This window comes from Sinocyclocheilus rhinocerous, unplaced genomic scaffold, assembly GCF_001515625.1.
Source record: "Sinocyclocheilus rhinocerous isolate Xijiao unplaced genomic scaffold, SAMN03320098_v1.1 scaffold4355, whole genome shotgun sequence".
NCBI classification, from domain to species: Eukaryota; Metazoa; Chordata; class Actinopteri; order Cypriniformes; family Cyprinidae; genus Sinocyclocheilus; species Sinocyclocheilus rhinocerous.
In genome coordinates this window covers 354,554-380,572 of record NW_015665823.1, presented here as the reverse complement: position 1 = coordinate 380,572, position 26,019 = coordinate 354,554, and the positions used below count along the sequence as shown (strand labels likewise).

Genomic DNA, 26,019 nt, shown 5'->3' with positions numbered 1-26,019 from the left:
TATATATATATATATATATATATAAAGTCTGAATTGTGAGACAGAATTACGAGATAAAAAGTCATAGTTACCTTTTCTATTTTTTATATTCTGTAGCGGAAACAGGCTTTCATAGTCAAAAAATCTTAATATTAAGTCTTATTTCTTATTAAAAGTCTTGTTAAAAACTGCTATTTCTGAACTGAATTTTATAGCATAAATTGTTAAAATATTATGTTAGTAAGTGTATGAAAGAAAACAAATGATTCATTCAAAAAATAGATTTGCTTGCAAAAATTAGGATACCATGTTACTTTTACATGAATATTTAAAGAAATTTTAAAAACTTAAAGCACTTTATCGAGAGCAATTTTTAGTAATTCTTAGTGATTTTCCACTGTGTGGAACTATAAAAACATTTATATTTTTCTTTTGATGATTGTTTTTACATTATTTATTTTTTCATTTATTTAACCTTTTTCCTAAATTCAACCCAATTCTATTAATCAGAATGATGGTCATGAGGTTTCCAATAAGTACAATAGTTTCATTTTCACTGCATTCATGTGTATAACACAAGGCAGAAAGCAAAAGAGACAGAAAGAAATGAGGAAGAAAGCTTTCTGCATGGCCTGAACAAGGAAGTACATGTTATTCACACATTAATGCACATGTTATGAATAAATAATGAAAGTGCAGGCAGACGTCTCAGTCTTTATCAAACAGCACAGACGTACCAGCTGTGTAAATACATCTATGAGCCACAAGGAGAAGCACAGACAATGAAATAATTTAAAATATATTTTTATTTCCATACGCATTTTTACATTTGAGGCTTCATTAACATTAATTCTAACTATTGAGGAAATGTGCTTTCATTATGTATATTTGTGCAAGTCTATTTTTAATGTCACTTTCCAATACAATTACCCAAAGCAATCATAATTTGTATTTTGCAAACTGTTTAACTCCAAAATTAGTCTGCTGAGCTGTGCTTGATTTCTGTTTCCATTATTCCGCTGGGCACTCGTTGGTGTTTATGGGGCCGAATATGCTTGTTATGTCATCAAATGTGATAGGATTTTGATTAAGCCGCACGTTTCTCAAACACCCCACATAAGATGCCCGCATTTCCACTTCTTCGCTTTGATTCTCTGCATTAACAGAGACAGAAATTTAAATTATTATGCCTTTCTTGAAAGAAAAGAGGCATTTTTGTTACATCAAAGCTGGCTTTACCTGAAATGCCACCGATGTAGATCGTTTCATGCGATGGAGGAAGGTATACAGACTTTTGTCTCACCCGTGAGGACACTTCGTCCACTCTTAGCTCGATAGTTTTCCTCCGCATGGACACTGAAATGAATGAAACCTCACATTTGTTGTAACAATTATCATTTATAATCTACTTTAATTAGAAAAAAGCAGTAAAATAGTACCTGTCACATAGTGAAATGCATCACAGAGGGGTCTTGTTGGGGTCAATGCGGTGCCATAGCGGCGCTGTCCATTGTACGCTGTTAACACCACCTAATAAGCATAATCCACACATATTGCATACTGTATGTGATACTGAACATAATTATAAAATTAACGTCCAGTAACAGGACTGAAATGTACTTAATGCAAGTATATTAATGCAAACACGAAGTGTGTGCAATCTCAGTGTTGCCACAAGGGGCGCTAGCATGCATTAGCAAAGACTAGGGCACTATTTGAGGGAACAGCCATTTTTAGTGGTGTCCGAAACCATAGTGGACGTTCTCGAGTGCACTCATTCAATCCCACAATGCACTGCAAAAACGAGTGTACAACTGGTGCACGCTCAACGGCTAGAGAATGCCCATAATGCACCGTGAGAGTCACGCGCCGAATGAATTCCCGCATCTCGCCAGAAGATGGCGCCCGCAGCTGAATAATCAATCCGTTCATTTTTACAAAGCGCTCATCCATGGCGTACAGCATAATGTACAACACGGGTATAAATTCATTGTAAATTGATTATTAAATTGTTTGATTAGGGTTTATACATAATTTCCGTGACAGAGTTCAAGATAAATCCTTTAATCTTACTGGAGCTGCTAGTTTCAAATGATTAATAAACAGCAAGCACAAACTATGCAAAAGCGGCATTCCTTCCGGTGCACTCAGTATCCGAATTCACTACTCGTTTTCATTCACTCCTTCTAGTGAACTGAATTAGTGACCTAATGTAGGGAATAGTGAATGAGGGTATAGGGGGCGATTTCGGACACAGCCTAGGTCTTGTTCACTAATAATATTGTGAATAATTATATTTATACACACAAGAGAACTTTTTGCCCGAAGCGTGAATGAAAGGATGATGGCAAATGATTTGCAGATCCTGAGCACCACTGACAAACTAATCTTGTACAATGTGTGGTAAATACTGCCGCTCCGTAGTATATAGTACGTGTGATCACGAATCTCGAAAGTGAAAGTAAAAAGAGAGCGCCCATTCAAAAGTGGTTTCAGTGCCCTGCATATTAATAACGGCTCCCTGATGCCTGCAATTTATATACAGTATAATTACCCAACGATATAATTGTGAGAGAAAGCATTGAAATATATTTTTTCCCTCCCATCTCGTATTTATTCCCTTTAGTGGTTCCGTAGTACACGTCATTTCCTTTCCGAACACGGTATTGGGATGCGGCGGATTGTGGGAGAGGGGGTGGGGGGAAGGAATCACGATGCCGGATCAACATCCTGATGTCTGTCAGCCATCGGCGATGGATGATGGCATTGTCTATCGGCCCAACCCTAGTTCCTATATTTTTTGTTACAATAAGTTACAATAAATTTAAATCTGCATGCAAACATATTTACGAACAAATCATGATTCATTGGTAATTTCGTACTAAAATTCACGTACGCTTAGTGAATGAGACCCACTGTCTTCTTCTATGGCAACATTTAGAAAAGAATCTTAGTGATTGTTAGCAAGAAATGTCAAAGCGTTAAAGGGACAGTTCACCCAAAAATGAAAATTCTGTCATTAATTATTCAGCCTCATGTCGTTCCAAACCCGTAAGACCTTTGTTCATCTTCGGAACACAAATTAAGATATTTGTATGAAATCCGAGAGCTTTCTGACCCTCCATAGATAGCAACGCAACTGATATGTTCAAAGCCCAGAAAGGCAGTAAGGACATCGTTAAAACAGTCCATGTGACATCAGTGGTTCAACTATAATTTTATGCGTGTGCATTCCTCTGATTAAAAACAAGGCGCAGCGCATCCGGGTCCTACGTCAGAAGGCCGGCTCCTGTGTCAGCAGCACCACATGCATGTGTCGTGGTACTCTCGAAAAATAAAAATATTCTTAAACCATATTTTCATTCACCTTTCCTTTCTTGAGAAACAGAGTGAGTGTCCGTCCACGGTTATCGATTTTGTGGAAGACTAGGCCGGTGAGGTTCTTGGGCCGAAATTCAAAATCCAGGTTGTATGTAGAACCAAAGATAAGGTGCTTTTCTGCCAAACAAAAACATTTAATTAATTTTCTGAATGTCTTTTTCTGTCACTAAACACATGTAAAAACATAAAGGACCAAACCTAAGACCAAATGTGCGCCATTTCCAGCAAAATAGGCTCCCTTCTCTGTCACGCCTTTGAAGCAGGGTGTAACCCCACGACTGACAGCTGGATCCACAAGGAGAACCTTAGAAACCTTTATGTCTTGAATGCATCCGATTATACTCTTCTGAGGCACTTTTTCCTGAGAAAAAAAGTGTTATGCAACTTTAACAGAACAGAAGACTTGTGGTTAAGCAACATGCTGAAATAGGGAAGTTACACGTTCATACTTGTGTTTTGTGAAGCATCTGAAATTTTCCGTGTCCCACATAGACAGGAGATTGCAGATCATGTGTGAATCCTTTCAACGAATGTCCATCGGGTGTTTGAACGCCATCCACCACTAGATGAAAGTTGTGTTGCTTCATGCTGGACTTGATCTGTACGCACAACATAAATTAAAACTTGGGATTTTGGAAACAGTTACGGAAACACAACATTTGACTTTTGCTACATACATTGTGCCAGTCACCATCATTTATCTTCTGAGAGGAGATTAATTCATCTGCCCCAACAGAGAGTTTGACTTTTCCTTTATCGAAATACAAGATCACAAGAGGAACGCCATATTTCCCTGAGACATGGAGTAAAAGTCCTTCAGATGATTTGGTACGGACATCTAGGGAGAAATGCAGCCTGTAGGAAAAGGAAGATCCCGTAAATGTGCTACAAAATGAAGTATTAATATGTAATTGACACCATTTACCTGTTATTGAGCTTCTCTGGATCTATTTTAAACTGCATTTGGCTGTTGGAACCAAGGTGGTAGGTGTTTTTGATGGACTTTGGGTTTCTACAGCCTTGTTTAGATCTTCCCTTTTAAAAACAGCAAAACGTAAGAGTATAACAAATGACATATTACATTTTTAATTTTAGTACAAAATTACCAATGAATCATGATTTGTTTGAAAATATGTTTGTATGCAGATTTCAAATAAGCTTAGTGAATGAGACCCACTGTCTTCTTCTATGGCAACATTTAGAAAAGAATCTTAGTGATTGTTAGCAAGAAATGTCAACATGTTAAAGGGTTAGTTCACCTAAAGATGAAAATTCTGTCATTAATTATTCACTCTCATGTCATTCCAAACATGTAAAACCTTCATTCGTCTTCAGAACACAAATTAAGATATTTTTGATGAAATCCGAGAGCTTTCTGACCCTGCATAAACAGCAACGCAACTACCACATTCTAGGCCCATGTAAAATAAAATAGTCCATGCAACATCAGTGGTTCAACCTTAATGTTAAAGCTATGAGAATACTTTTTGTGCTCAAAGAAAAATAAAAGACTTTATTCAATAGTATCTTCTCTTCTGTGTCAGTCTACGACGCACGTTCACGAGAGTACCACGACACATCTGTGTGGTGCTGCTAATGCCGGAGCTGGCATAGAAGGGAAGGTACATCTCTCTTAGTTCATGGTCTATATCAGGGGTGGCAAACGTCGGTGCTGGAGAGCCGCAGCCCTGCAGAGTTTTGCTTCAACCCTAATCAAACACACCTGAACGATCTAATCAAGGTCTGAACAGTTACTAGGAAGCTACTGTCACGATGTCACACACACGAGGGACGAGGAGACGCTGGAGAATGCTTTTAACAGGACTTTATTGGAACCAAGGGAGACGAACACAGGAAGACCTTCACCGGAAGACGTACAACAGCGGACCGAGAAGTAGGGACTGGGAACACTTTAAATACACACAGGAGGAGGGGATCACGAGACACACCTGGGAGCAATGACACATCATGGGGAACACCTGGGACAAATGAACTAAACTAATCAGGGGAGGAACAGGAAACTAATCAAATAAGGGCATGGGAAGGCACATGGGGAGCAGGACACACACAACACATGGAACAGAGTCTGACAGCTACAGGCAGGTGAGTTTTAATTAGGGTTGGAGCTGAACTCTGCAGGGCTGCGGCTCTCCAGGAGCCAGGTTTGCCACCCCTGGTCTATATATTTTGGTTCGAGTAAGTAAGGCTGGGCAAAAAATTCTTAGACATGTTTACGAAGACTGTTTTATGTACAGCGTGACACAAAAGAGAATTTTTGAAAAGTCATTATTTTTGTTTTCTCTGTGCACAAAAAAGTATTCTCGTAGCTGCATAAAATTACGGTTGAACCATTGATGTCACATGGACTATTTTAACGATGTCCTAACTAACTTTCTGGGCCTTGAACGTGTCAGTTGCATTGCTGTCTATGCAGGGTCAGAAAGTTCTCGGATTTCATCAAAAATATCTTAATTGGTCCCACTTTATATTAAGTGGCCTTAACTACTATGTACTTACATCAAAAAATAAGTACAATGTACTTATTGTGTTCATATTGTATTGCAAAACACTTTTGCTGCTATTGAGGTGGGATATGGGTAAGGTTAGGGACAGGTTTGGTGGTATGGGTAGGTTTAAGGGTGGGTTAAGTTGTAAGGGATGGCTCAACGGTGTTGGTACAGAAATTAATTACAGATGTAATTACATGCAGGTATTTTTTAAATAGAAGTACAATGTAAAAACATGTATGTACACAATAAATACACTTAAAATATGTATTTGTTGCACAATGTTTAAAGGTGCACTATATTTTTCTCTTAACGTTTCACTGACACAGTCTTGTACTCAATACTGACATCTAGTGGTGTGGAGGCCGTTTTATGCAAGAACAAAACTTTTCAGTTGGCATTGTAAAAAATACTCTATTCATAGGCAAGTCTACCATAACTTATTTTGCAACTGAAATAATAGGGGGTGCTACAGTAAAATTAGTATAGTTCTGCTAGTCATGTGATCACAACATGGCGGCCACCATAAGATGGCCCTGCTTTATGTAGAAAAAAACAACATTAGTGTAGCAATAAAAGCCGATTTACAGTAAATGCACTAGTGAAACCTCCATAAAAATGTACATTTGCCTCACATCTTCCATTTTGAGTGCTTTTCTCATCATCTCCTTTCCTGATGTCACTAATCATTTGTTTAGTGCGTCCAAACTGCACCTTTAATACGGAGTTTGATAATGTGAAATACCGAATTGCTGTTGAGTGTAATTCCAGCATGTCTGGCACGCTTCTTAGTAGAGTCCAGAGGGGGGCGCTCTGCTTTACAAAATCCCAGAGATACATTTCCAGTCTGATTGAATCTGCTCAAATCGGCCGGAATGTATTCGGTCTGTAGACTGAACCATAAGGCTATTATGAGTGGCTTATTCCTGTTATAAGTTATGATAACACAATAAAGCAAATTATAACATCAAACCTCCGTATATACAGGTTCCTCAAACAGCCTTCAAATAAACCATCCCCTAAAATCACATTTTCCCCAAGTTCAGTGAATGTGGATGATGGTGATGGTGGTGGTGGTGGATTTCCAATATCTGTGTTGTCAACGTTTAGCCGCATCCTGATGGGAAAAGTTCAGCATGAAGTGTTGAAAAGCATCTTTGCACGCAAGTTATTTTCATATAAAATGTTCATCTTACCCCGCTCCACTTCTGTAGGCTGTTATGTAATGCCATTTTCCAGTTTCGCATTTGTTTGTGGATGTTAATTTTTTCTTATTGACACTCATTTCAACATAGCCGTCATTCAAAGACAGCAAAAACTCATTATTCTGAAAACCAAAGGAAAACATCAAAAAATCTCTTAATTTTTTCTCTATTTTCTTGAAATTAAATATCTAAATATAAAAATATATTAATAGGGCCTATATAATTATTAAATAAATATATAACTATTATAACAGAGGTTCAAATTAGAAGCATCAAAAATAATATAGCCAACTCAGAACCCTTTATATGGAAAAAATTGTTCTTGATCAACTAACCATTCCACCAGTCAGTATTAAGGGTGAAACATTCTCCTGGGATATCTTAAATCCAAGTGAAACCATTGTCCCTGAGTCTGTATCCTTAACAGGAGGTGACAGAGAGAGAGAACTCCCAAATTTAAAAGTAGCCTCTCGGGAACCCTGAAAACAAGCAACCAGAAACAGTTCAGATGAATTTTCTCCTGATACACAAACATCGCCAAGTAATCCACCAAAACTGTCTTACCAGTAAAGGATTTGGACAACCTCGGACGATTCCAACTTCCTCTGTAAAAGAAGCAGTGACATCTACATGGACGTTATTGACACATCCTCTAAGTGGCGGAAGAACAATATTATATCTGGAGGCAGAAAAATATAATATTATGAAAACATGTCTGGGTCACTTTTTCCTCTGTCCTTAACCATAATCATGCAAAGCCGAAGAAGTGCACCAATAAACAAACATAAAAGAGAATAAAAGTACTTTTCCCGGACTGCAGCTGGAACACCCCCGATGTAGGCCTCCTCAAAAAACCCTTTGACGTTTCCAAAAAAAATGTTGATGTTGTCTGTGACGGTTATTGATGCTGGTCTATCTTCATTCAGAATCATTTTGATATGGATGAAGTTTGTCTATAGGAAGAAATGGGATATAATGTATTGACATAGGAATATAATAAGCAATAATAATATATTAATATTAAAAAATTAAGGAAATAGTTACTTACTAGGGGAAATACTTTTAATTGTGACTTTTCAAAAATTTTTGTGTAATTGTTTTTTCCTTTCAAAACAATATAGCCTCCTTCAAATGTAACTAAGAAGTGCAAGGTCTGTAAAAAAACACTTCTGACATGAAGCATCAAGAAACTATTGTGTCATTTTTTAATAGCTGGATTGAAATGCTAGATTTTGGTGTATGATGTGTTAAACTTGGTAATGTGAATCAAATCTTTCGTAAGTCTTTACCTCGCTTCCCACATAAAAAAGCACTGCATCCATTTGATGACTCCTAACAAAGAACTTAATAAGAGAGTTCCCACGTGATACAGCAACCTTTCCGTAACCTGTGCCATCGAAATAATCCCCCAACATGTGGACTTTTCCCCTAGGGATGGAATATAGAAACAATGACTCTAAACTTTGAAGTAGAGATCAAGACCTCATCTGTAAGAAAACCAATGTCTGATGGCTTACGATAACATTATCAAGTACCTTTGACACGTGTCAGTTTTTGTGATGTTGATGGCACGCTTAAAGTTGTACAAGCCAAGGATACGATCATTTAACGTAGAAAACTCAATACAACCCTTGTATCCTGGGTACCGAAGCTCTTCAGGTGGCTAGAAGGCCAAATTCAGAATATATAGAGAGGGGAAAACAATTTTTTAAAATCGTAAATGCATAGTTTGAAAAAAAAACAGGAAAAAAGCCTGAGAACTGAGAAGAAAGTATAGTCGAAATAGTTATTTTTCAACTCTTTTGTTGACTTATTTACCTCAAAATCTTCTGGGTATCCACCTACATATAAGACAACCTCATTGGGATCCAGATCAAGCAATCCGTTCATGTCGCTAGGCTTATTAATCATGGGCGGCAGCACTTTGGGTTCAGTTGAAGTGAAAGTCTCTGTGTATATGACCTGCGCATCTTGATAAACTCTGATTTGGGAATTAAAAAAGGCACAAATGGTTTTCAGAAATGCAAGTGTATGTAATCTGTGGAGATCTACAATGACAAATGGAGTTTACCTGCGGAAATCCACCCTATCCATAAAAGCTTTGTCATTGTTGGACTTGGTGATTTCGCTGGTCTTTATCTCATAAAAACGGCCACCCACTTTGTAGACACAAAACAGGACACCATTCTTCACAACCAGGCCAATGAAATCCCTGACTGTCTGTTGATTATGAGAACTACAAGTAAAACAATGCACTACATATACACTGATGCATCCCTAATAAACGAAGTAATCAAAGTCCTCCTCACATGCTTATTTCCAAGATAAAAAACAAACTGGTTGTCTTCAACACCCAGTTGGCGTCTACGTCTTCCATCGCCTCGAGCTTTTGGTTGGTGCAGAGTAAGATTGAGAGCAGTAAAGGTTCGGAAGTCTTCTAGGTCTTTAGGAGGTCGAAGTTCAATGTGAGCATCACTAGAAAACAAGATCGGCCCCCTGATCTAGAAACGTAAGAGAGAAGCAAGGAGATAAACATCTGGAGGCGGCTGGAGAAACATCTCCTCTGCTTGCATGAGAACTCACCCTGTTGGCCGCGTCTCTGGTCTGTTCGATCAAGTCTTTGATTTTCTGGATGCTGTTGGAGATGTTGGCTGAACTAGGCATGTGCTCGCTTTGGTTCTCCACTTCGTTTAGTTTGTCAATCAGTGAAGGGAAAGACTGATCCAGTTCTGTCACTGTAAAAGATTATGAGGATTTAGCGTTCAGTGATGTTCCCCCGAATTAAAGAAGCCAGGATAGAGACTTATATGCTCATACTTTGTTTGACAGATATCTTTGAACTCTGAATAATGTGCATTATATCAACTCAAGGTCTCTGGAAAGTAGAATTGAGGAGACTGACATGTTTTGTTGACACCATCAAGTAAGTTGTTCAGGTTTGAATCTTGAGAGGAAATCTTGATTTTGGCAAGTTCTTCACTGATGTTTTGCATTCTGGTTATTGCATCGCCTGCTGTGGCGTTCACATCTGCAGCACCTTCCTTGGCTTGGTTGATGAGGACACGAATATCATCTAAAAAATCAAACCACCCAAGTGTTCATCTGACAAGACCATGATGATATTTATTGTGGAAAAATGTTTGAGCGAAATGAGCTTCTCACCCCTTTTGATGTTGTTCATCCTCTCCAACACATCTTGCAAGACTTGCTTCAGGGTGTTCTGTTTGTCTTTGGCCTGCTGGATCCAGTTCTTGTAAGCTTCACATTTTTGCGTGACATCTGTAGATGAGAGTTTTGTTACTAAACAGCACAACATGCCTGTGAAAAACCCATGAATTCATATGATTTCTAGTTGATTTTGTTTGGTTCCAGGCTAAAACCTGGAAACGAGTTAGCATTTTAGCACTTCAGGTTCCATTGTCCTGAAGTCAGTAAGCTCATCTACTCACTAGTCTGCTTTTACAGCCTCATTGTGATTGCGCTCTTCCAAACTATTCTAACCTTTTTTTAAATAAACACTGAAAGAGTTGTCAAAAGATAAATGGCGGTGACGTTGAAGTCCTGCGACTGTGCTCTATTGCTCTGGATGCTATTTTATGGTTTGCTGCAGTTGCATTAAATGTGACAATGGCAACCTTCTAGCTGTATCTCCACTTCCTTGGCCTTCACCAGCAGAGTATTTGCAAAGTTTTTCAAATCATTGGCTTTATTTTGTAGATCTTGTCCTTGCACATCCTGGGACATGAAATTCAAAGAAACAGAGTAAGTTGGATTTAGGAAGAAAAACTAGATTTTTAATAATTTATTAAAACTTTAAAATGTAATAAAAAAAAAATCTATATACTTTTTTCATACTGTACATTATAATGTCATGATGACTAAATTCAATTGTAGCATTTAAAACAATTGATTTTGAGTTTAATATTTTAATATCGACCATTTATCATCACTTATACCTCAAAAGCCTGGTCTGCCACTTCTTTAGCGTGTTTGGCCGCAGCTTCCGCCTCCTTTATGGCATCAATGACGTCTGTAAATGCTTTGATGGCTTCGATTGCTTTCTGAACAGCGGTTGAATTGGTGATGCTCCATATGAACCTACAAGACACATTCAGTCATTAAAATGTCATGAAAAACAAAAAATATAGTTTCAGGATCTTTAGAGGACTTACATTTGAAAGTCCATAGCCAGCTTCATAAGTTCCTGCGCATGCTCCTCAGCCTGTCTCACAATTCCCGCCTTAGCGGTTGCATTGGCGAGCAGCTCAAGTTTTGCTTCTAGTTCGTTTTTTGCTCCGTCAATCAAAGCTGCTAGATGAGTCATTTCCTGGCAGAGAACAAAAAGTTAAGTATCCAAACTGGTGAACGTTTTACAAAAGAATATCATTATTTGTCACCTTTGTTAGGTCAGCCATCATTTTCTGGAACTCCGAAGTCTCTTTTAGTGTCTCTCTGGTCATGTTCACATTGGCCATGATATTTCTTTGATTTTTCCTCAATACCTTTAACTGTTTCTGTTGAACAAACAATCAATGAAGGTGTGAACAAATAAAGAATCTTATACTGCAGTGGTTCTCAAAGTTGGTCAAAAAAGTTTGAAAACCACTGTTTTACAGCACTGAGGACAGTCGCCAAGTATTATTATTTGATTACCAAAATATTTCTCAGCTGTTCCTCGTTGAGTTTATTCACAGCATTGGCCTTGATCACATCAAGCTGTGCATCTATAAGCGCCTCTTGTATATCTTTAAGATCTTCTGCCTGATCCATGAGTTTTTGTCTAATACGATCAGTCACTACCAAGGAGCCATTCAGAGGAACCATCAGGTCATTCAAGATGAGGTTAAGTACTGTAAGAGAAACAAGCACGCTTGAAACCATGAAGGAGCTTGGTTACTACTAAGGATCCTAAAACAAAGTCCTAATTTAGGGTTGTCCATTCTGGCTCCTAGAGGACGAATGTCCAGCAGAGTTTAGCTCCAGCCCAAATAAAACCCATCTAAGGGCCAGATTCACTAAACAGGGCAAATTAGCGTTAGAGCGCAATTCCATTAAAGCGCCAATGGGAGTGGAAAATTCTGCGGGTGATTTACTGACAAGGTGCACATAAAAGAACACAGATGTAACATCTCATTTCCATAATGACCAGCACAATCTACTAAGAGCAGCACAAATTACCGCCTGCTTACAGACATGCTTTTTTTGGGGGGCTTTAAATAATGCCACAAATATCAGTGAATTGACGAGTGCAAATCTTAGTAAATTGCATTGTGTGATTTCTTTTAAAACTCTCCTCCCATAAATTTACAGATCGAAAGGGAAACTTCTACAAACGCATATTCAATAAGGTGAGTCGCAAAAATAAATGTGTCCACGCCTTTTCATCGCTAATTTCCCACTGCGTGTCTTTAGTAAATCCTGACACTGGTTTTTTTAACGCCAAATGAGGGTTTGCACTGGTGCAAGCTACTCAGCTACTCAAGGTCTTCTACTGGAAACTTCATGCAGCTGTGTTGGGACACGTTAGAGATAAACTCTGCAGGACGTTGGCCCTCCAAGATTATGCACCCATGTTTTAATTGATCTGATTCAGAAGCAATTGACCCACGTGTTCGTGCTTTTCTGAGCTCCTCGTTAGCCAGTTCTCTCTGAACCCTACAGCTTTGTCTTCGCATCTTCACCAGCATCCATCGGGCTTCTTTTATCATCCTGGTGGCCTCCTCTGTGTTCCCACCAGTGTGGTTGGATCGCTTCAACTCTTCCAAGAACTCTATGTGGGTCAAGATGGAAAAGTGCAACTGGTGAGCAAGATGGAGAAAGACATTTCAAGAAGAAATTGGCTTTAAAATCTCAGTCAGATCTAGTGGGTTCACCTTGTATCTTTCGTAAGAGTTTCACACTCTCAGATCGTAGGTTGTCCCCTCTTTGATAGGTTTGGTCCAGAGTCTTTAACAACTGACCTGCAGTACAGAACATCTCAATTGCCTGTTGAAACAAACAAAAGTTGTTCTTGTAATTCTAGGTCAGGTAATGACGACAATGGATTTCATGCTCCATTTTATGTACTACATGAATATAAACCACCATAAACAGTAACGGTACCTTGTCATTGAGAACAGTGAGGTCATCTATGATACTTTCAAGATCAGATTCAAGCTCCAAAACCTTTGGTTTCAATGCAAAGACAGATTCGGAGTACTTATGGACCAAAACCTAAAGAAGCGAAAATGATTGTCAAAAAAACCCCGATGTGTTGAAATACTTGGTGTTTCAATGTCATTCCAAAGTGTTGGTGTGGAAGATTCTTGTAGAGACCTTTGTACCAGCAATTGCATCTTCAAGTTTTTCCAGTCCTGTGTGTGAAGTAGCATTTCGACTATAAAACTCGAGTTGAGTCTTCAGTTTGGAGAACTCATCATCCATCGCATCAAGATCATCCATTAACTTAATGACGCAGGTATCGCACTCTAACAGGAAAAAGACCGGAGTAAGTCAAACCTAATCAACCCTGTCATTCATTGTCACATTGCCTATGAATAAATATAACATGATTACTGAAATATACAAACAGCCCTGAGGCCCCATGCAGGAATATATAGGCCCACAATATTATGAAATATTTTTCACACAATTTTTAAGAATTTTTTGAGGAACAAACCGAGGCAGTTGCCAGTGTCCGGGTCATCGGCCTCAAAACAATCTATGAGAACAAAGAAATGTGAATTTCAACGTCTTCAAAACATTAATTAAAATATTTGTATTATTTTATTTATTTTTTAACCAGTCTAAATTTTATATTATTATTATTATTATGTAAATCAGGAGCGCTTGCTTACTGTCACATTCTGAGTTTGTGTGTGCTTGTTTGGCTCTGTTTTTTATCTGTTTTCTTGTCTTGTCTTGTCTTGTTTATTTTAGTACTGTGAGCAGTTTTCTAGTTTGGTAATTAGTTCATGCTCCCACTTGTTCATTGCCTGTTTAGTTTCTATAGCTACTAATTGATTGAGTACTCTGTTAAGGTGCTGCTTGTTTAGTTCTTGTTTGGTTGCTCTATTTATGTCTTCAGTTTCTCCTTAGTCGGGGTCTGGTATTGAAGGTCATTGTCTAATAGTATTGTAGAAGTATTTCTCCTGTAATCTACTGTGTTTATGTTGGTGAATTTAAATAAAGGACCTTGGATTTTTGCATCTTCTTCATTGAGTGCTTATCTCTGCACTACATCTGTGACAGAATACCAGACCATCAAGGAATTGTAAGGTATGGATTACCTAATAGAAGTGAGCAGTGCAGAGGAGAAACTATGCTCCATTTATCAAGATGGATGTCCAGTGGAGTCTTATGTAGACTCCATATGTCTACGTGGGATGACGTTCAACTTATGGTTTGTTTTTGGAGTGTCCTGGACTCTTAATTTTAGCTGGCTGATGCCAGGGGGTGACTCAACCTGGACCCTAGCTCAATACTTGGAATATGCCCTATTGTTGAGTGGCTCCCCATTTACAGTGGGAATTGCTGACAAGGAACCCTGAAATTCCACAGTGTCCATCATGCCTTGTCACATCATGGCCTACAAACTAGAGACTTCAGCCATCATGCCTGCCACCAGATCCATCTTGGGGTGGAAGGGACTAGCATCCAGTGTGGCAGATCCACTGCTGATGTCAGCACGATCAGCAAACATCCCAAGGCCTGAGTCCACTCCAGAGTCCACTCCAGCCCACAAATTTACTCCAGAGTGTCAGCCCAGTCCTGAGACTGTTAAAACCTCAGCCCGAAAGAGGAGAAGGAGGAAAAGGAGACGGTCCTCCATGACTCCAGCCCCTGAGTCCGCTCCAGTGTTGGCTCCAGCCCCTGAGTCCGCTCCAGAAAGTACTCCAGAGTCCGCTCCAGCCCCAGAACTCAGCCAGGAGAGCATTGGACTGTCCATAATAGCACTAGCATTTGTGTGTGTCTGGGCCACTCACACATTGGCTCCAGCCCCTGACCAGAGTCGGTAATTAGTTCATGCTCCCATTTGTTCATTGCCTGTTTAGTTTCTATAGCTACTAATTGATTGAGTACTCTGTTAATGTGCTGCTTGTTTAGTTCTTGTTTGGTTGCTCTATGTCTTCAGTTTCTCGTTAGTCGGGGTCTGGTATTGAAGGTCATTGTCTAATAGTAGTGTAGAAGTATTTCTCCTGTGATCTACTGCGTTTATGTTGGTGAATTTAAATAAAGGTCCTTGGATTTTTGCATCTTCTTCACTGAGTGATCTCTGAGATCTCTGCACTACGTCTGTGACACTTACCACCTGTTAGCGGGTCACATACATAACCGTGGTCACAGTCACACGGCTGACAACTTCCTCTTTTCACTAAAGGATTGCCATAGTATCCAAGCGCACACCTAAAATGAGTGAATTTCTTAAAAACATTCATGCAAACTTTCATGTGTTTTAATTAAATTATTTCAGTCACATATAAATGTGTGTATATATTTATATTTTTTTAAAGACACCTTTCACATCGAACTCCAGCGTAACCAGGTTTGCACAAACACTCAAACTCATCTCCAACCCTGAGACATCCCACTGCAAAACTGCACAAAATATTAATAAACAATATTTTAATTAATTTAAAAAAATTAAATAAGCAATAAAATAATTAAACAATAAAAACAATACTCAATAAAATATTTAAACAATAAAAATGAAATTAATTAATAAAATAAGTAGGTGAATTAAGTTATGTTTTTCTGCTTTAACAAAAGCGAATCTGTCATGTATGTATTTTTTTAATGATTAGATGATGTCGTACCTGTTGGATGGGTCTGCTAAGGGACATGGACACATACAACAGGTTCTCATAACAGCACTGCCGTAATAACCCTCCATACAACGCTCACAGTGGTCGCCGGCTGTATTAAAATGGCAGTTCTGCAAATACAACATCATTTCAGTGTGACAACACAAAAAATGAACTGAACACAAAACAATAAAAGTGGAGATGCATTACTCATAAAAGTTGACATTACTGATGTTATGATTAAATTCATATGATCACAAATATGGTCTTAATGACATGTTATTGTAAATGGATGTAAAATATCACTGTTATCACAACAGATTAACAACCTACAAATAATATATAAAATATATAATAATATCGAAAATAAAATATATAATATAAAAATAAATAAATATACAATAAAATGTTGTATAATATATTTATTTATTGTTTTTATTATTGATTTGTATATTTCATAATATGTGGCTGGATGAAAATTGCACTACAAGCCTGGACGAAATTCCTTTTATCTGACATTCACATCCATAATCTGTGAAACATCTTTTCACGTACAAGGCACATATAGTAACAAAAAATGAAGGGCATATAATAACAAAGATTAAAATGACTGTGATTTTAATGGTAAAAGTCTGTAAAAATGCTACAGTAAAAACCTATTAATTGGTTAAAGGGTTAGTTCACCCAAAAATGAAAATTCTGTCATTAATTACTCACCCTCATGTCGTTTCAAACCCGTAAGACCTTCGTTCATCTTCGGAACACAAATTAAGATATTTTTGATGGAATCTGAGAGCTCTCTGAATCTGCATAGACAGCAACACAACTGAAATGTTCCCAAGTTCATAAACGTAGCAAGGAGATCTGTAAAATAATCCATGTGACATCAGTGGTTCATCTGCAATTATACGAAGCTACGAGAATACTTTTTGTGCGCAAAAGAAAAAGAAAAAAACGACTTTATTCAACAATTCGTCTTTGTGTGACTTTCTCATCACCACCTGCATTTGGTGGTTATCAGTGTATTACAAAGGTACAAAACAGATTTCAGTGCTTCCATAGGTTGGTATATTAACATAATATCAGATAATAAAATTATGGCATTTAAATGTAAATTTTTTTTTTCTTTTGCGCACAAAAAGTATTCTCGTAGCTTCGTATAATTGCAGTTGAACCACTGATGTCACATGGATTATTTTACCGATCTCCTTGCTACGTTTATGGACTTGGGAACATTTCAGTTGCGTTGCTGTCTATGCAGGGTCAGACAGCTCTGATTCCATCAAAAATATCTTAATTTGTGTTCTGAAGATGAACGAAGGTCTTACGGGTTTGAAATGACATTTTTGGGTGAACTAACCCTTTAACTGTAATTTCCCCTACTATATACGATGAAAAACTGTATTGGACATTACATGTAATTTTACGGTATTATACCATTTTTGGAAGTGAAAAAGAACGTATAATTTACAGTGAATAACCGTAAATTGACATTCCCAGAATTCCCCGCGTTACATTTCACATTTGATGTTTTTTGTTGAAAGGAGTTTTTTCATTTTTCGGATTTTTTTTTTTTTTTTTTTACAGTGAACTTTCTCAAAAGAAAGTTATTTAAGATTAAATAAAAAAAAAAATGTACCAAACATTTTCCAGTATGTGGGTCACAGTCATTGGACAGGCCATTGCAGTTGCACGGCACACACCGTCCCTTATGTGGTCCACTTCGCTCACTGTAATAACCACGATCACAGTCCTGAAATGGTGCAAATGCAGACAAAATCATCATATGAGATACAAACATGTGCAGATATATTGGAAAACCTTACAATGGTATACTTTTGGCTAAAACACAATGTTTTTGCCACAGTTAATGACCATTTACACATTCCAAATGACAAAAAGAGGAAATTTTTAAAGAATCATTATGGAGTTGTTTCATAGTTTCTGCATAGGGGCTATGGTTTGTACAGCTCATTGAAAACACCTACAAGCTGGGAACCTGGACTTTAACCCTGAAGGTACAATATTACTTCACAAAATTGACATAAAAAGACAGACCACTGCAACAACTTGAATGCTCTGCATATTCCAACAGAAAATGGGGGTTAGTTTCTTCACTTTCTGCGGTTTATGCTGGCAGCGTGCCAGTGCGTTCAAGCTAAATCTTTTATCTGACATACCTTAAGAAAAACATGTTTGAACTTGTTTGGCCTGGGGGTCCTAAAATTGCATACACGAATGGTTTACTTTGGAACGTTCCGTCAGCGAGTTGATCTAAGATTCGCAATCCGAGTCTTTTCTGTTCAAAAATGATTCAGTGGTTCTCTTACGTCATTGCGTGACATATATTTCTGCTAATAGTTTTATTGAAAAATTCTGTCGAAAATGTTTTTTTGTTTTTTTTAGATATTCAAAAGAGACGATAAGTAGGCGAGTTGTTAATTAGGTCTATTACGTTTGAAGGAGACTGTCATTTCGGTGAATCAGTGAATTTGTGTCACTGTTCGGATTGATTCAAACGAATCGTTTTTGTGAACTGGCTCAGGATTCACTGGAAAGCTCTAACTTGAACAATTTAAATAGAATAGTAGTAGTTGATGCATCAGCCCCGAGTAATCTAGTTCAGTTGTACTTTTAATTAAAAAAAATAAGAAATGAACAAAACATCACCGCTGAAACAAACATTATTTTACTGATCTTAGCTGATTTAAGGTGGATTTAGCTGCTTTAACAAAAATGAAACAGGCTGGTTTAAGACTTTTTTCTTTATTTCTTTGCAGAAGGGCATTTTTACAACAACAATCTTACCTTAATGTGTGCTGAATCACAATACTTTCTGAAAATATGCCCCCATGACTGTTGATCGCTGTGTTTTTTGACTTGAATATCATTGTCCCACCAGAAAGTCGTTGGACGTCCCAACTCATCTGCAGATACCCATAGATCCAGACAGAACAGCAGCAGTACTCCAGTCCACATCATTTGGACTCCCAGGAATAAGAACCTAGCCATTTATAAATGTACATGCCATATATGCATTTACTGCAACTCCATGCTCCTACAACAACAACCTACGTGTGATCTGATCTTCACCCCTGACAAAGTTCAAAAATCCCTTTCCTTCCTGTTTCTCTCTCCAGGTGTGTGATAGCAGTGTGTACAGAGGAGAGGTAGGGCAGTCATTTTTACACACATGCTGGCACCACCAATAGGAACTTCATAAATAATTAACTTTTAATGTCTCAGCTCTAACAATGTCAAATTTATTATGTGCATTTAGTTATTTATATTTGTTTTTAGTTTTATTTATTTATATTTGTATACACACACACACACACATATATATATATGTGTGTGTGTGTGTGTGTGTATATATATATATATATCTGTGTGTGTGTGTGTATGTGTATAAAACATCCTCACATTTTTTTACCTTTTATGTGCACCGTTGATACATGAAATGCACTGATTAATGTTTCCGCAACACTGCACAACAATAGCACCGAACCCGTCGTTGCAGCAACACAGTTATCTAGACACAACATTTAAGCACATGACCTTGTCTCCATTAGTAGCCTATTGTGAGAACAAAAGTCTTGTAGTCTCAAACAAATAAAAATAAATAAAAAAGTCAAACTAATATTAACATTTAACATCTTAACATTTTATAGAGTTAGACAGTGAAGTACAATATACATAAAATGTTCTACTTATACAATATATTATAGATTGTGTATATAAAATTTGTAAAAAAAACATTTTTAGTGAATTGTTGGCCTTCTGTAAAGTATGTTTATTTACTGTAGATGTACTCAATACTTGGTTGGGCCTCCTTTTGCATTAATTACTGCATCAGTGCGGCGTGGCATGGAGACAATCAGTTTGTGGCACTGCTGAGGTGGTATGGAAGCCCAGGTTGCTTTGATAGTGGCCTTCAGGTCATCTGCATTGTTGGGTCTGGTGTCTCTCATCTTCCTCTTGACAATACCCCATAGATTCTCTATGGGGTTCAGGTCAGGCGAGTTTGCAGGCCAGTCAAGCACACCAACACCATTGTTATTGAACCAGCTTTTGGTGCTTTTGGCAGTCTGGTCTTATGAAGTATTCTAATTTGTTGAGATAGTGAATTGGTGGGTTTTTGTTAAATGTGAGCCAAAATCATCACAATTAAAAGAACCAAAGACTTAAACTTCTTCAGTCTGTGTGCACTGAATTTATTTAATACACGAGTTTCACAATTTGAGTTGAATTACTGAAATAAATGAACTTTTCCACGACATTCTAATTTATTGAGATGCACCTGTATATACTTATATAAATACATACATGTGTGCATATATTTATATTATATATACAAATAAAAAAGTCATACTAATATAATAGAAAAAAATAAAATTGTTAATAAATAAAGTTAAAAGTGAATATAAAAATAATAGTATATTAAAATTAGTAGTTAATATAAATTACTATTAAATTATTATTTTAACAATATATTAATAACTTATAAAATCACTGACTTGTGTAAAATTTTTTACAAAATAGACTTACTATGTATATCAATTACATATCTTTTTTCTTTCTTTTTTCTTTTCAGGTTGGAAATTGAATCTAAGGAAGTGAAAATCTTACCTGAGCTGTAGAAGAGGAAGCTTGGATGATCGGCATCTATGGCGACAGTGATTGGACCGATGGTTGCCACGGCGTCAGCCAGTGCCTGTTCATCTCCGGCCGGGATGAATCTGTAATCACTGATCCTGGTGACAACTGAACTTCTGTCGTAGAAACAGGGCTGAGTATCCTGATGAAACCAGATCCGAAAAACACACATTCAGATTGGCCGAATCACACGAAAACATCTCAAAACTAACTCAAATGACCAAGAGCACTCACCGCTGAAGTATAGGGGTAAGTGTCAGAGCTCTCCAGCCCTTTATGGATCACGTAATCATAGGCGTTCGCCATCCAGGCTCCACTGCAGCCATATGTGCCATACGACCTGGAACAGTCCACCAGCTGCTGCTCGCTGAGGGACACCAACCGCCCCGTCCTCTTGAACATCTGCCCTTCAATGGCACCTGTAGTGCTAAAGGCCCAGCAAGACCCACAGTATCCCTGACAAAAACACGACAAATCAATTATTTTAGCATCTAACATACTGTATAATCATTTTCAACAGAAGGCCTACATGTGTGAATAAAAATACGCATATCAAGGATCAATTAAAAGAGAAATCCACCTGATCTTTGACTTCAGTCACATATCCTTGTGCTCGATAATCCACATTGGTCAATCCCAGTCTGTTAGCATTGACACGGAGCGTCTGAGCGGATGCAACCTTTCCTCTCCTGTTTATCGGTCCATTAATTGTGGCGCCCAGCAAAAGTTTGTACTCCATCTTGGTCTGAAGATGAGAAAAATGAGATAAAACATAATCTTAGACAACACAAAATCGACCAGAAAATAATGTTTTTGCAGGATGTTACATCCACACCACTTTAAAGGGTTAGTCTGCCCAAAAATGAAAATTCTGTCATTAATTACTCACACTCATGTCATTCCAAACCCGTAAGACCTTCGTTCATCTTCAGAACACAAATTAAGATATTTTTGATGAAATCTGAGAGCTCTCTGAACCTCCCATAGATAGCAACACAACTGAAATGTTCCCAGACCCAGAAATGTCGTAAGGACATTAGTAGAACAGTCCATGTGACATCAGTGGTTCAACTTCAATTTTGCGAAGCTACGAGAATACTTTTTGTGTACAAAAAGAACAAAAAGAACATAATTTATTTAACTGTTCTTCTCCCCGAGTTACCGTCTTCCACCAATTTGGAGAGTAACCCAATGCATGCACACGCTTTCCCCAGAATGTAATCAACGTAATCAGCATTGTTTACGTTCAGGAGAAAGCGTATTCTACTTATATAAGTAGACTTATATAAGAACTCTGGGAGAAGAATAGTTGAATAAATTATGTTCTTTTTGTTCTTTTTGCGCACAGAAAGTATTCTCGTAGTATTCTTTTATCGATGTCCTTGCTACATTTCTGGGTCTGGGAACATTTCAGTTGCGTCGCTGTCTACGGAGGTTCAGAGAGCTCTCAGATTTCATCAAAAATATCTTAATTTGTGTTCTGAAGATGAACAAAGGTCTTACGGGTTTGAAACGACACGAGAGGGAGTAATTAATGACAGAATTTTCATTTTTGGGTGAACTAACCCTTTAACAAAGATAATACAGCAGTTTCAGAAATTTTCAATCGTTTTACTTACGAGGTCACCGTATTTGTTCATTGCCATGTTAAACGTCGATAATCCGAAGCGGAACTCATCGTTGTTTTTCTCAATCATTCGCAGATTGGTCTCCCAGATGATTTGTCTCTGAATGTCGTCACTCTACAGTCATAAAGTCAAACTTTAATATAAAGTCAAACGCAGTGCATAACATACATATAACATATAATCCACAACCACAAACTGACTTAAACTACATGTTTATACAGGATTAAATGTCTCACCAGTGTTTCAAACCTTTTTATTTTTAAAGGAACAACTGACCCCAAAATTACTGTTTTACTCTCTTTTTTTGCACTATAAAAAGTGGTAAGTGGCAAGTAAAACTTTTAATTTTAAAAGGTTTTTTTTTGTGTGTCTTCGAAATGTTCCCTGTTATGTTTCACTTAGCAGGAATATGAGTAAAAAAAATGACAAATACATTTTTATTTTTGGGTGAACTGTCCCTTTAAGACACCCAAATGATTCTAACCGACCTCCTCATCGTAGGATATTTGATGAAGCCTTTTCCACAATGCCCAGTCTGAGGGGGCTTCCTCTTCTGAATCTGCTGCCACCTGCAGAGGTGCCCACATCAGGAGAGCAAACAGCGCCACCCAGTGTGCTTGATACGCATCTATACAAAACATACATTACATTTAAACAAACATTAGCTTTATCACTTTGGATGACCTAAAAGCTTTTTTTTGTGGTTGGTTGACAAACAAACAAACAAGAATAGGGAGCACAATTAAGGTTCCTTTTCAATTTTTAAAAAATTTGTTTAAAACTAAATATTTCGCGTAAATAAATAACTAAATTAACATAAATAACTAAAAATGTAGTCATTTTTAATAACTAAATCTTTATTTTTCTGAATCCTGTTATAATATTTACACAGGTCTAAAACAAACATATGATTATTTGCTATATCACTTTGGATAACCTGAAAGTAGAGTTTTAATTAATTAATTTATTTATTTTAGTTCTTATTCTGAGACTGATTCACTTTTACAAAAATAAATAAGTGAACAAATATATAAATAAAAATAGTGAGCACTAAATAAATAAATAAATAAAGCAAAATTTAGAAAGACATAGTTGGAAAGGGTTGAAAAGAAAAACAAAACTTTGATAAATAAAATTAAATTAATTTTAAACATTAGCCCAATTTAGGTTACATTTTTGTTTCAGCAATTCAATTTAAATAAATATTTAAACAACTAAACTTGTTTATAATATTTAAAAATGTTGTCTTTATCACTTTAAATAACTTTAACGTTTGGTGTGTGTGTAAAGTTCTTATTCTTAGAATGATTCACTTTTAGACTGATTCTTTTACAAAATAAATAATTAAAATAAAATTGGAAAATAATTATAAAAAATAAAAAAAAAGCCCAATGTAGATTACATTTTTGTTTCAGCAATTCAATTAAATACTTAACATAAATATTTAAACAACTGAGGTTGTTTATAATATTTACACCGGGTCTAGAATGAGCACTTTATTACTTTGTTTAACCTGAAAGTTTGTGTTTTTTTTTAAGTTCTTATTTTTAGACTAATTCAGTTTTTCAAAATAAATAAATAGAGCCCAATATAGGAAAGATTTTTGATTCAGCAATTCAATTTAAAATAAATGTTTATATATGCTATTATATTTATAATATTAATATAGTTTTTTTTTTTGTCAAAAATATTAGGTTTTATTTTTGGTCCAGCAATTGAATTTAAATAACTAAATATTTCACATAAATATTCAAACCACTGAACTTGTTTCTAATGTTAACACGAGGTCCAAAACAAATGTGTGTTTCCTTCCAGACTTACCGAACATGTTGCTCTGCAGGAAGTGTGTGTCTGAGTGTTTGGAGTGCCGTGTGGATGAAACTGAAGCATGTCTTCTGCGTTATATACCGTCAGGCTGAAGGTGTGTCCATACTGTTAGAACTGGCTATACGTACTATGTCATCCTGCAAGAGGAAGCCACTAATTAACAAGACTTAAAACACATAACCCTAACCAACAACTTCACCGAAATCACCGACACTGCAGCACATCAAGCTTTCCGAAACGTCGTCCTAAGAAATCGAATGTGATGCTTCATGTGACATCTTTTCGTTCGTTATTGAATATTTAAATGAGGACTGAGTCAGCAGTGTTTGGATGCCTGACGTGTTTTGTCTGACTTGATTCTTGTTTGGAATATAATGAACGTACTACTACAGACATTATATCCACAAAGTATAGTCCAACCAGAGCAAGGCCTTTATTACGGGGGTGACTGCTGAGTCATCTGTCTTTCTTCATCTCACTTAGCCGTGTGTTCTTCAGTGCTGTCATAATGCTGTCATAATTTACCCCCGTTATTACACTTCATCCCATGATTGCCTCTGCAGCTCATATTTTGGGGCTTTTCATTATGCACAGTCTGGAACAAGTCAATAGCCTTGCAATTTGCCTTATAAAAATTACTTTGGCTTATTAAACAAAAAGGTTAGTTATTTTTTTTGTGCTATAGCCTTTATTTATATATAGACTGTTTTTATATTATGCATTTATATTATTTTTTACACTATAGCCCATAATATATGTTTATTGTATGTATATATTTTATTGTATGTTTATACTATAGACTATAGCCTATATTTGTAAACTATAGTGAATAGCCTTTCGATTTTCACTTAGCTGTATGAAATATAAATAATAAATATAAATATTTATTAATATAATTTACTATATTAAAGATGTTATGAATTATTTTACTATACAAAAAGGCCAAAACATTTATTTAATATACTTAAGGGTATTAATATACTTTATACTTTAATATACTTTAGTATACTTCTATTTTGTAATATGAAATTTTTAATATAATTTACTATAACCTATATGTTTAAGATTTTTACACTGTAAGCTATTATTATATTATATTATATTATATATTATAAATAGCCTCACTATTTTCCTTACCAAATTATTTTGTCGTATTAAATAAAGATAAAAAAGACTATATTTTTATACTATACTGAATAGCCTTACAATTTTCCTTACAAAATTAACTTTAAAATCTGAAAATTATGCATCATTGTATTAAATATACACAGTCTACATATTATATCAAAAGTGATACAGACCCCACAGAAAATGTAACAATATTTAGTTATGTTTCAATATGATCAACAACACTTTGTTTGGTAAACAGTCAAAGCCTTTTGTAAGAATTATCCAAATATATAATAGAACACTTTAAGTAAAATAAATAAATGTTGTGGCCTTTTTGTATAGTAAAATAACACACACACACACACACACACACACATATATATATATATATATAATGTATGTTGGGTAGTTTAATTGCAAATTGTATTCTATTACTGATTACAGATTACATGATAAAAATTGTAGTTACTTTTTTTTTACCTAGATTACATTTTTACCTAACTTATTTTAAACTTACCATTAAATGTAGCTACCATATTGATATTTAAAAAAGCTAAGAGAAAGAAAATGTATTCCATTATTTGTTATCAACTTCATGAAGTACATTAAACATTACATTACTCCAGGCCAGGGTTTCCCAAAGAACTGCAGTGGGTTTGTGAATTGATAAAAAACATTATTAATTTAGTCATAAACATGCAAAATAAATTACTTTGAATCAAAAACAATCAAAATAAAACACTTGACTAACTTACCTTACTACCCGTTCAATTATAATTATACTCGATTAGTTAACTAATCATTCAGATCGGTTTTGTGAACTGGTTGAACTGATTCATAGGAAAGATTCGACTCATAAGAACGATTCATTGACGAATCAAACACCTCTGTGTTTGTGTGTGTGTGTGTGAGAGAGAGAGAGAGAGAGAGAGAGAGAGAGATA

General features: G+C 36.4%; 2 protein-coding genes across 2 annotated transcripts; both read right to left on the bottom strand.

Annotated features, from left to right (window-relative positions):
• Positions 1–801: 801 nt before the first annotated feature.
• Positions 802–18,961, bottom strand: lama3 (laminin, alpha 3). Its single transcript, XM_016542658.1, has 38 exons — positions 18,664–18,961; positions 17,495–17,608; positions 15,868–15,986; positions 15,569–15,649; positions 15,360–15,457; positions 13,731–13,772; positions 13,388–13,539; positions 13,175–13,285; positions 12,946–13,057; positions 12,681–12,842; positions 11,726–11,922; positions 11,470–11,586; positions 11,245–11,399; positions 11,029–11,170; positions 10,708–10,807; positions 10,235–10,351; positions 9,975–10,145; positions 9,656–9,807; positions 9,382–9,573; positions 9,144–9,292; positions 8,891–9,053; positions 8,608–8,735; positions 8,362–8,500; positions 8,121–8,225; positions 7,877–8,025; positions 7,637–7,751; positions 7,408–7,551; positions 7,064–7,194; positions 6,841–6,984; positions 6,613–6,760; positions 4,286–4,395; positions 4,038–4,215; positions 3,810–3,959; positions 3,559–3,721; positions 3,347–3,477; positions 1,419–1,509; positions 1,219–1,335; positions 802–1,133 (listed from the first exon to the last, which is right to left on the bottom strand). Exons 1-38 carry the CDS (start codon positions 18,865–18,867, stop codon positions 991–993), a joined length of 5,136 nt encoding a protein of 1,711 aa, XP_016398144.1. The 5' UTR covers positions 18,868–18,961; the 3' UTR covers positions 802–990.
• Positions 18,962–19,423: 462 nt separating this feature from the next.
• Positions 19,424–25,955, bottom strand: cts12 (cathepsin 12). Its single transcript, XM_016542642.1, has 8 exons — positions 25,832–25,955; positions 23,961–24,103; positions 22,628–22,767; positions 22,131–22,253; positions 21,092–21,256; positions 20,746–20,967; positions 20,485–20,653; positions 19,424–19,431 (listed from the first exon to the last, which is right to left on the bottom strand). The coding sequence occupies exons 2-8, from the start codon at positions 23,965–23,967 to the stop codon at positions 19,424–19,426; spliced, it is 834 nt and encodes a 277-aa protein (XP_016398128.1). The 5' UTR covers positions 23,968–24,103; positions 25,832–25,955.
• Between the last annotated feature and the right edge of the window lie 64 nt (positions 25,956–26,019).